Genomic DNA, 12,255 nt, shown 5'->3' with positions numbered 1-12,255 from the left:
GTATAAAGAACCACAGCACATTTAAAAAGCTAAAGGAAATTCCATGTGGTTTATGGAAAATCCCCAGGTAGAAAGACCTGTGTGAGATGAGGCTGAGAGGTACACTGGGGCTAGAACCTCGTGACTGCTGGTTTCAAGCAGTTGAAAGTCATTGAAATACAGTAGCCGGGATGTGACCCTCAGGTTTCCTTTTAGAAGACATTATTATCCAGTATTTGAAGAATGGGTTGGAATAGGGCAAATGACTATTCAGAGAAATTAAATTAGAGGCTACTGGAACAGTTCTGCTGACATGTGGAGGGAGTGTAGACAAAGATGGTAAGTAGAAATTGAGTGAAGAGTAAGTATCAAGAGATGATTAGGGATTAAAACCAGCAGAATTTGATGAAGAAGCAGCGTCAAGGATGAATTAAATTCCCCATCTGGGCAACTAGATAATGGTCATATATTCCCATGATGAAAGAATCCCTGAAGAAGGATACAGGAGGTATCAGGGTGGGGTGTGAGATAGAGGGCTAAAACGCATGGGTTATGATCATGACAAATGGCACCTTACCATAACTGAAAGAAAGAGTAGAGTCCACTGGCACTCTGGGGAGAGACCTGGGCTGGAGACAAATCTGAGGGTCAGAGATGTGATGCCAGAGCCACAAAATGTTATAATCACCTAAGGAGAGAATTTAGAGATGAAAAGTTCAAAGTTGGATGAGGCAGCAAGAGAAACAAGAAAATACAGCCAGAATAGAAGAAAAAAAAACTCCAGGAGTGTAGTGACAGCAAATCCAAGGGAAAGGAGTGCTGCCAAACAGAAGGGTGACAGCAGTGTCAAGCAGTTGCTCAGAAGTCAGACCGTTAGGCAAAACGGAAGACATGGAGGGCAATGGAGCTCTTAGCCACAGAGTGAAAAAAGCGAAGTCAGGCAGAGGAATAAGTCAATGGGGATGAAGACAGAGCGGCAGCACTTACAAAAGACCCAGAATTATGATTTTGAAGGAGAAAAACAGGACAGAAGCTTACTACGTACAAGCTAAGGTGGAGTCAAGGAAAACGTGCTCTGTGGTGGTGGTGATTTGAATTAAGGTGGAACATTTCCAAAGAAAAAGAGACATTAAAGTCCCAGAAGAAAGAAATGGTAATCAATCCTGTGAAGACCCAGGAAAGACTGGCTACAGGAAATAGCTCAGATGGTGGGACTGGGGAAAGCACTCCTTCTATTTCTTTTTTTTTTTTTTTTTTTTTTTTTCAGTTGGAGTCTCACTCGGTCGCCCAGACTGGAGTGCAGTGGCCGCTCTTGACCACCGCAGCCTCGACCTGCCGGGCTCCGGCGATCCTTCCGCCTCAGCCTTCCCAGTAGCTGGAATTACAGGCACGCGCTACCACGCCCGGCTGATTTTTTGATTTATTGTAGAGATGAGGTCTCGCTGCCCAGGCGGGTCTCGAACCCGCGGGCTCAGGCCATCCACTCACCTCAGCCTCCCAAAGGCGCGGGATTACAGGCTGAGCCACCGAGCCCGGCCACTCCTTCTATTTCTAAATATCTTCACTTTTCTTATCTGTGAGTCTTCCAGCAGTCTGTTGAAGCCTATGGCCATCATTTCAAATTTATATTTTAAAAACATAAAAGTAAATACATCGGATTACAAAAGAAGCAGCTATATTGAAATATAATTATCAAAATAAATTTTCAATCAGTAACAAAGTTTTCTTTATTAAATTGTTAAATGAAAAGTCCTAATATTGAATCTAAAACAACATTTTGATATATCTAAAACACCTATAATGTGATATAAAGATAACATTTTTATTAGTGGTAAAATCACAATGCAAAAATTACTGTTGCTAATGTCTATGTACACAATTAAAGAAAATGCTGCCGGGTTCGGTGACTCAGCCTGCAATCCCACGCCTTTGGGAGGCTGGAGTGAGTGAATTGCCTGAGCCCGCGGGTTCCTCGTCAATTTTGATGCCTTTTAGTGCTTTTTTTCTATTTTTTGGTTCTCCTCTTCCACACTGGCAAAACACTTCCCTATAAGATCTTTTTTCATCCAAGGGGGGGAAAAGGCTCTCAGGGGAGATTGAGTGAATAGAGAGGGTGGAACACGGGGGTTCATGCTATTTATTATCATAACTACTGAACACTCGGCACAGTGTGGTCAGGTGGGCTCATAAATCACCCATCATGACATGAGCAAACATATTGAAAAAATCTCAACAAAAAAAAAAGTCACTGAAGCAGAATGTAGCCTCTCACAACACCATTAACTGGGACACTGATGCCAATGGGTTCCTAGAACACTTACCTAGCAAAGGAAGCCTGTACAAGGGCCCAGTCCTCCAAAAGATGATTCTGAGTTTTTAGGGTGTCCCCTCATATGTGCATATTTAATACCTTTAGAATTTAATACTAACGTAAATAAGACTAAAAGGAAATCCTTAATGAGTGTAGTAAGATAAGTAATTTTTATGTTTTCTTCCTTATTTTTCTGCCACTGTAATTTCCACCCCAAATTTGTTTTATAATGGACCTCACAGAGAAGCTATAGTATTATTTTTCTATAAAATTTGTCCTTTTGTGAATTTCTGGTCATATTCTTATGAGTTTTAATTTTTTTAATAAATGAGTATGTATTATTGAAAACAAATACTGACAGACAGAAAAACATGCCATCACAATTGGATTGTGAGTAATTGGGGAGCCAAATGAAACACAGATTAGAAGCAAAATTCATAAATCACCAACAGAATCCATGAGTCAGCATTTCCCACAAGATGTGCAAATATTTATTTCTCACCTTATGAAAACTCATATTGCAAAGCAAAATAAACTTATTTTTACAAGTGTACCAAAAACATTGAGACGTTAAACCTTAATTAAAAGTTGTACATTCAAATATTTGCGAGAAACATTGAACATTTTTCTAGCAGGAAACTTGGTCATCACTTAGAACAGATATACATGAATTTTTTTTTCACACAGATTAAGCCAGTTAAATAAAAGAGAATCTTTATGATGTGGGTAAAGATTCTTCTTCTTCTTAAGACCTGCTTCTTAAAGTAAATTCTTTGAACATACATACAGGTTTGAAAGGAATTATTTTTTCTGATAATACTTTTTATTGCTGTATTGCTGAAAGTAGGACCCCAAACTGCTCCACATTTCAAAATAATGTAGCCTATTACTTAGCTAGTCCTGTCTAGTCAGTAAATACCATAAATCCAAAGCTCAGCAGGTGTAATTCAGAAACTCCTACAAATGTCACCTGCCACTGTAATTTCTACCCCACATTTGTATAATCGACCTCACAAAGGAGCTATAGTGGTATTTTTCCATAAAATATGTCCCTTTGTGACTTCCTGGTCATATTTTTATGCTAATCTACTTAGCTGCAGGAATATAAAGAAAAGTTGGTGCTAAGCTAGTGTAAGTCAGTATAAAACAGATTAAGCCCAGTTTCATATGTTCACTGCCTAAAATAGAAATGTTAGCATGACTGTATTAAATATTCACATATTATGTTTCCCATTCTTTATTCAAATTATATAATCTCTACACATTTTGCTGACTAAATGAGTAAATCTCTATATTCTCAGCATAAGTACATATACATGCAAGAAATTACAGTGGCAGAAAAATAAGGAAGAAAACATAAAAATTACTAATCTCACTACACTCATTAAATATTTCCTTTTAGTCTTATTTACCTTGTTATTCAGTTCTATAGGCATTAAATATACATATATTAGGGGAGACCCCAAAACACCCAGAATTATCTTTTGGAGGGCTGGCCCCTTGTAGTACAGGCTTCTCTTACTAGGTAAGTGTTCTAGGAACCCATCAGCATCAGTGCCCCAGCTAACGTTCTTGTGAGAGGCTGCATTTGACTTCAGTGACTTTTTTTTGGTGGGGGGATTCTTTCAATGTGTTTGCCCATGTCATAAACATAGAATAATGAGAGGACTTCAAAAGTTTCTGCCACTTACTGGTTACTCTGTAGCCATTCCCCAACTCCTAATCCTCTTTACTTTTCTAGTTATTTTTCTTCTAACTCATATGTGAGGCTCATCACTCACACAAAAGGCCTTTTGTTACACAGTTGTAACAGGTGCCAGTCTACTTCTGCCCTCACCCTATACTAGATTTTAGTACTGAATTTTATTCAAGTTAACTTAGATTTCATGCAATACTTTTCTACACACAGCTCATCCACCTTCACTCAATCATTTATGGGTCTGTCACAGGAGGTAACTTCTACCTCTATTCAAATATACGACTCTATTACAATCGATTGATCTATTGTCTCCCACATTAGATTTGATTTCTTTGAAAATAGTGATTATGTCTTACTTATATCTTTTTATCTCTAGAATCTGTCTCAGATCTTTGTTTTAGAAAGAAACTTAGTAAATGCTTGTGAAGTTGTATTGGCTACTAAATTTATCATTGAGCTGGGCTCTTTCCTGCTTGACCAATGATGATTTGGTGTGAAGGACTCAGAGGATTTAGTATTAAAAAGCAGGATTGAAGCAGTATTTGAGAATTAGCAGGTTTAGGTAGAAACCCAGGAAAAAGCAAAAGGAAAGGACTGTGGGTGACATCAGCATGAACGTGATACCTAAACAAGCATTAGAAACAGATATGTAGCCGGGCTCGGTGGCTCAGCCTGTAATCCTGTGCCTTTGGGAGGCTGAGGTGAGTAGATTGCCTGAGCCCGCGGGTTCGAGACCCGCCTGGGCAGGCGAGACCTCATCTCTACAATACATCAAAAAATCAGCCGGGCGTGGTAGCGCATGCCTATAATTCTGGCTACTTGGAAGGCTGAGGCGGAAGGATCGCCAGAGCCCAGCAGGTCAAGTTTGCGGTGGCCGGGAGCGGCCACTGCACTCCAGTCTGGGCAACAGAGTGAGACTCCAACTCAAAAAAAAAAAAAAAAGGAACAGATATGAACTTTCTTAGTACCCACAGCACCTCCTACACAGGGATGCTGGCGAAAGGTTGGCGTCTGCAGGAGTGACTGTAATGAAACAATGGGCCTAGTAACATGTAAGCCTACTCTTACCCATCTAAATCTCTTTTCATCAGACTTGATTTATCTGGTCCCTGACTTCTTTTCACTTTTAATCAGATCCATGAAGAAAACTCTGGCACTCTGTCTCTGCCTTTAACCTAAACATTTTAGAAATGAAGATAACCACAAGCTTATCTGCATGCCATTTGATATATAGTGAAGGCCTATACTTTAAAACACTTTAAAAGAAGCCATATGGAAAATACCTGTTGCAATATAAGCAATTTTTACCATATTTTCATTCTAAAATAATCAATTTTTATTGTTTGGGGAAATGAATGAGATGCACATACACATTTCAATTACCCACAGGCATGTGGACATCCACACACATCCACCCACACACACAACCAGGCATTTTTTTAAAAACTAAGTTTACAATCGATTTTCTTGTTAAAGCACCAACGATCACATGAAGATCCAGCTGCCCTGAGGTTTAATTTCTATGAAGTTATTACAACCGGACATTGGGCCCCATCAGACTTAAAAACTTTGCAGAGAAGATGCTTAGTACCTGGTTGGTATGCAGTCCACATAGAAAGATGGCTAACTTACTTTGCTACTTCACAGGTAATGTTCTCAGATTATATTTTTCTGTATATTATACCATGATTTTGTTGCACTGACAAACAGAAAACGTGAATTAACATTGCCACAGGTAGTGATTTATAATCAGAGACAATAAGTAAGGATGAAATGTGCATTTTTACATTTTTAATCTCATTAAAAATATTAAATTGTTATATCTGTCCTCAAAGTGATAAATCCTCACATAGGAGACATCATGTCATTCACAGGCAACAATTCTCAACTACTAGTAGAGTAGTGAGTTAGACAATAACTTTATGGAACACCAAGTGCAGATACCTGCGTGTTGTCTGTTTTGTGGGACCCTTATAAGGAAAGAAAAAGGTGGTCCTGATTTAGACTGCAAAAATGTGAAGTGGAAGCATTATAACAACTCCAGGAACATGGCATAGGACATGAAATAAGAGTTTGAAAAAAGCTCCAATATCCTTTGTACTCTGCATTTCAGCTCAGAGAACAATTAAAGTCCCAGCAGGTGAGCTTTAGCCTTTTTTCAACATTCTTCTGACAGTTCTAATATCTAAGGCCAATAAAACATTTCCCTCCTGCCTCCTGTCTTGGTTTGTAAGTTGAGGTGGGTGATTTTCAAGAGGATAAACACTATTTCTAAGCCCTTGGCTCCCAGGTTAACATATGGAAATTTGGTAGACTGGATAATTATTCAGTTACACTACAGATGGAGAATTGTGTTTCTACTAAATCAAGAAAGTGTTATTTTTTCTGATTTACAGAAAAGTAAGCTAAGGGCTATAACACAATCATTCACAAGAAATGATACCTGTGGGAAACTTTAATTATTATTTATTTGAAAGGACACAAGAATAATAAGCATTAAAAATTGTATTCTAAGTAGTGCATATTTGCTTCCTATTTACACTGACCTAATTTATTAATGCTATACCAGGTCAAGGGAGACAGCTCAGTCTATTCAATTTAGTTTTGTTCTTCATAAAGTGACTATTTTTGACTTTACAGTTGCTAATTATTGATGGACAGCAGTTGAGAGCTGACCCAGCTACCGTGATGGATGAAGTTCAGAAGTTTCTGGGAGTGACACCTCATTATAACTACTCTGAAGCACTAACGTGAGTCTATTCTCATACTTGATTGCATTTCCAGTATTTGCTATCATAAATCATCACTGGTAGGCATGCATATAACATAATTAACACTAGCTATAAATTTATACATCATTATGCTACTCAAAAGCAGCCAAAGGAATATCCACATTACTCATGTAGTGGCTATCTTTTGATTACCAGAAATACTTTATTTTGCAAAGTTTATCTTATAATATGGCAAACTCTACCTTTTTGTGAGCTTTTCACAATTATCAGTTTGGTTAAGTAAATGTTTTACATGCCTCCTCTGTGCAGGAAATGTCCTAGAAATTTAGATTACAAAGGGAAAAAAGTTATAGCGTCTTCTTCCAAGTAATTTACAGGTTGTAAATGAATGTAGTTTTTATGGCAGAATTGGGAAAGGAGCATGCTCATGTTTTATTCTGTATTTATTAAATTATTCCATATTTTACTTATTATTTTTTTCTGTTTTATTAAATTATTTATAACCAAATACAATCATGTATAATGTTCCAGTTATCTATTGTTGCGTAACAAACCATCACCAAACCCATAAAATAGATGTCATCTATTTTATTATGTTCATGGAATTTGTAGGTTGGGAATTAGGACACAGCCTGGATATCTTGTCAGTGCTCATAATATGTGGGGCCACAACTGGGAAGACAAATATCCGGATATGACTCAATGACTGGGGACTGAAATTATCTGAAGGCTTCCCTTTTACCTCAGGCTCCTAAACTGAGTGGCTCGAAGGCTAAGAGCAGTGGGTTGAAGACTCCATGTGGCTTCCTCAGGGTTGTGGCTTTCTCACAGTATAGTGACTGGGTTCCAAGAGTGAGAGAATAAGTCACGGGGTCAAGTTATCCAAGAGAGCTGTGGCCTTTTTGACCTAGACCTGCAAATCACACAGCATCACTTGCACTGCATTTTATTGGTTTCAATACTCACTAAAGCCAGTTAAAATCCCAGGGGAGAGAAATGAGACCTCACCTCTTGGTGGGGAGGGGCAAAGTCATTATGTAGAAGACAATGTTGGATGGGAGATATTGTTGTTGTCATCTTGGAAAAATATTTGGGTAATTAAAAGTGGAGGAAAAAATGTAAAGAGACAAAATAACAAACAAAAAACAAAACCTCCAAGCACACAAAATATGCCTTAAAAGGACATGTATTTTACTCATAAAAGACTCCTCCACATGGTCTGATATAAAGCCTGTTAAATTTTAGACAAAATTCTAACAAGCTTGATTATATAATTTCCCAGTTCACAGCGGATTAGAATCAGCAATTAGACAATTAGAGAGGCTAACAGAGGGACCGGAAAAGCAGTAATCAGATTGGGTTGTTCCTTATCCACTAAAACAACCCTAATGAAGTTTTTACCTACACATGGAAATAACAACAACATGAGACATATCCCTGTTAATTAAGTAGACAAAGCATCCTACAATATGCTTTGTATTAATAGTTACTGATGTTAGCTTATCTTCTCTGGTCTCTCAGCAGTAGTTTAGATAATGTTTTTATCCAGTTCACTACAAAGTCACTTACAGTTTATTAAACCTGTAAAATCATATTTTTGAAGGAGAGATTACAAACAAGTACAAAATTTATGGTTTTTAATATATCACACACACCACAAAAATTAATAACAATAGACATGTTCAGTAGAATAAAAAACTCTCAAATGCTAGCTAACCCATGTCCTAAAAGTAGTCTCATAGTTGTATTGAGAAAGCCTTTGCATCTTAATATCACAATTTCATGCCCACTAAAATAAAGCCATAAAACAACAAATTGATGTAACTTAGAAAGGATAAATGTCCTTTGTTAGACTTAAGTCATATAAAGTTGCCAATGCAGTAAATGAATTCAGGACAGCAAAATAATGTGGATTCAAGGTTATGACAAAGCTATCTTTAAAAATGACTTTCAATATTCTGGATAGCTCTCCTTTCTCAGATTGTATTAAGCTCTGCCTCACAACAGCTGCTATGGAGAGCAAGGGGAGACCACAGCCCATCCTGAGGCCTCTGCGCTACCTGAGAGCACAGGAGATGCTCTCAGCATGTGTATAAATATCTTGGCTTTGTTTCCAGGACTGTATTTTACCTTAATGCAGTTAAATATTCTCATCCTGAGGCAGAAAATGATGTTTAGGGGCACCGTTATGCCGACTTCTCTATCTCATTTTACACAACATGCGGAATTATTTTTCCTCTTGGGAAATTAATGAAAACTAGAGAAAGGACTGTGATAGGCAAAGAGTAGATTGAAAAGTCCAGGTTGGAAATGACTCTGTCTTCCTTTTATCCATTTAACTAGTGATGTATTTAATTTTAATTGATAATATGTACTAGGACAACTTGGACTGCGAGAATCAGGTCTCCAATAATAGGTTGGGCAGGGAACTGTGAAGAGAACTTTCTCCCCTTAAATGAATTCACATATGTGCAGAGGCAAATTGCAGGTGCACCAGTATTATAGGAATCGGCCCAGGGCAACAAAATATTCTGCAACTAATTAACTTTACATCCCAGTCAATTATGCTTCATCCTTCTAAAACATCTGCTGAGTAAAACAGAGTGCAAGCCTTTCCAATGTTTTATGCATGCAGCAATCCCATAGCAATGAATTTAAAATTTTCCTTCTTATTTAGTTCATTCTTTCATTTTTCTTATCTTCTTAGTCCTAAACAATAATTCTCACACATTTGGCTTTTAATAAAACAATGAGATCACACAGCCTTTCTTTAGTAACTCAGTGCAGCTGTTAAAGTAAAACATTAGAATTTTCTTTGAGGATAGCAACCTGAATTATCCAACAGATCATCTGCCTTCAACAAAAGAAATAAGGACTTGTCTAATCTTCTGCTTTATTATTATACTTCCAATATCCTAAAAAAGTGTAAACATTTTGAACTGTAAAAGATACAGTACTTTTCCCAATTGAAAGGTATAATTTATGTTTCTATTCAGAGAAGTACAACTGCATTGCACCCAACCCCCTTAATGCATAGCGTCCAATGATTTACATAACGTTGTTAATATATTTTGACAGGGAAATCACATTCATAAGTAATATCTTAGAAATGAGTTGAATTGATTCAAACCAATGGACATACAAAAGTATATTTTCTTTATCCATAGGTAAGGCTCTCTCACTGAAAATTCTGTGTACAATTCATAATGATTATATATTTATCTATTGTAGCTTTGATCCCCAAAAGGGTTTTTGGTGTCAACTACTGGAAGGAGGAAAGACCAAATGCCTTGGAAAAAGCAAAGGCAGAAAATATCCACCCATGGATCCAGAGGTAATATTTTCTTAATCTTTGACTTACTCTGGCAAAATCTGTGCATATAGCAGCTTCAAAATTAGTAATAAGAAACTTGCTTCCTTTCTCTGCTCTTTCTTTGCAATTAATATTTGTAAGTATTTAGAAGATGATATAGATAGATGATACAGATAGATACAGACACAGATCCAAAGGATTAATATATCTCTCTAGAAACTGCTGTTTCAATGCAATTAAAACATAAATACCCATTGAAAAGTAACTCCTTTCCAAATGTATGAAGCACTTAAGTAAATTTTTATTAAACATGTAATTTATATTTATAAAATAAAGTATTATTATTATTTATTCAGCACATACCTTCAATGCTGATACCATGCATGGTACTGAGAAAAGCAGTGGTGACTACAAGAATAAAACAATTATGAACCCAGATTTGTTTTAAGACAAACAAATTAGTTATGGTCACTGACTTATAATGGGATGGACAAAACAATGCCAAACTAGACTATGAAAAGGCAGAAAACTATCTCAGTAAATGTAAGAATATGGAGAGAAATGCCTTATGTCGTAGACTAGTGTTGGGAAACCAGCCAGTAATCAGCTCAGCCAGCCTCTCATAAGTATTTCTCCTATGGCAAAGTGGGCAAAGGGATGAAACAAGTAATTCATGTTACTATGGAAATAGAAGTACCAGAAGGTCCTTAAACTACACCTTTGAACTCAATAATTTTAAAAGAGCTTCAGAAATCACTTTAATCTGCCAAGAAATCAATGTAGTGTTCCCACTACTACTATAAACATCTTATTCCAAAATTGAAGTGTTTACAATCTGGTTTAAGGGAAGTAACATAATGAAATACCTGGTGAATAGTCCAACATGAAATGTAGTTGTCTTAAATCCATTTCCACAGTATACACAAAAGTTGCTAAGGGAGTTTTATGAAGAAAAGACCTATTTGTGTTATAATATTGAGGAGCACTTAAGAGAGATGATGGAACTTTGACCAGATGGAAAACAATGTATGAGTCACTGTTACCTATTCCTGCACAGGGAAAGTATTAATCTCTAATTTTATTAAAGAGATAGAATTATGGTAATTGGGTTATAATATGAGGTAAGCAGCATCAAGAAAGAGAGCTCAATTATAAATGTTCTGTTTTTCAGAAATCTGTGGAAATAAAAAATAAACATAAATCTAGAATCATTGATATATTTTATAATTTTTAAGCATTTATCTAATAAAGCTCTACAACTTGACTAGACATATAAGAATTATTTTTTAAAAATCAAGCTTCAGAAATCTTATAATATTTTTGAAACAGAAAATTCTTAATGATTAAAAGATCTATTTTAGTCTTAAATAAATATAGGAAATTTTTGTGTGACATTGCAAACTATTTTTTTGGAATCATGACTTTAAGTGTTTAGATTATTTTATGTTCACTTTTCATTTTTATCCTATGGGCCAATTTTTAAAGGATATGTATGATTTTTATCTGGCGCATTTCTGCAGATTTGGTTCCCTGTGAGGTCTCTACCTCATTTGTCTCTAGTATTATACTCCTATCATCAATTTCTCTTTCTGTGTAGACTTCATAAATCCCGCAATAAATATATGTTGTAATGGCAGGTAAGCCACATAGGATATGCCTGTATCTATTTTTATTTTACAGCTACACGGTTACCAAATCTTTTCAAAAGGTAAAAATAACTGATACTTAAGGAAAAATACAAAAGACAAATATTTTGTAGACACCCACATTGTAATAGAATTTTGTAGGAAATGTAGATGATATAATCCTATTTTATGAAACTAATACCTTCTTTCAACTCTTCTTTTTCTTTTTGCTTTCCAGTCTAGAACTTTTCTCTCTAATTACTACCGAGATCATAATGTGGAACTGTCCAAACTGCTACACAGACTGGGGCAGCCTCTGCCGTCATGGCTGAGACAGGAGCTGCAGAAAGTGAGATAGCACTGGAGACAAGAACCAAGGCTCTCAAGATACTTACTTTTACTATTTAATTAAAACAAAAAATACCCCTACAACTTTTATTCCCTTAATGCACTTGTGATTGTCAACAGAGATCTATGTGAATAAATGTCCTTCAATCTTTTTTCATAAAATGAAAATTGTTATATATGCACGCATTGACAATTACTAGCATCAATTCCTGTGTATGCTTTTGGGAAATACTGTGGGGGTTTGTGGC

General features: G+C 36.3%; 1 protein-coding gene across 1 annotated transcript in view; it reads left to right on the top strand.

The window, feature by feature from the left end:
* Nucleotides 1-12,017, top strand: part of LOC103261615 (bifunctional heparan sulfate N-deacetylase/N-sulfotransferase 4) — a 31,707-nt gene extending 19,690 nt beyond the window's left edge. Inside the window, exons 5-8 of the mRNA XM_008059209.1 lie at nt 5,466-5,636; nt 6,630-6,739; nt 9,953-10,055; nt 11,898-12,017. Of these exons, the coding sequence (XP_008057400.1) occupies nt 5,466-5,636; nt 6,630-6,739; nt 9,953-10,055; nt 11,898-12,017 (504 nt within the window). The remainder of the gene's footprint in view (nt 1-5,465; nt 5,637-6,629; nt 6,740-9,952; nt 10,056-11,897) is intronic.
* The last annotated feature ends 238 nt before the right edge of the window (nt 12,018-12,255 follow it).

Source organism: Carlito syrichta, unplaced genomic scaffold, assembly GCF_000164805.1.
Source record: "Carlito syrichta isolate Samal-C Ts95f unplaced genomic scaffold, Tarsius_syrichta-2.0.1 Scaffold303838, whole genome shotgun sequence".
NCBI lineage: Eukaryota > Metazoa > Chordata > Mammalia > Primates > Tarsiidae > Carlito > Carlito syrichta.
This window is presented reverse-complemented; position numbering and strand designations above follow the sequence as displayed.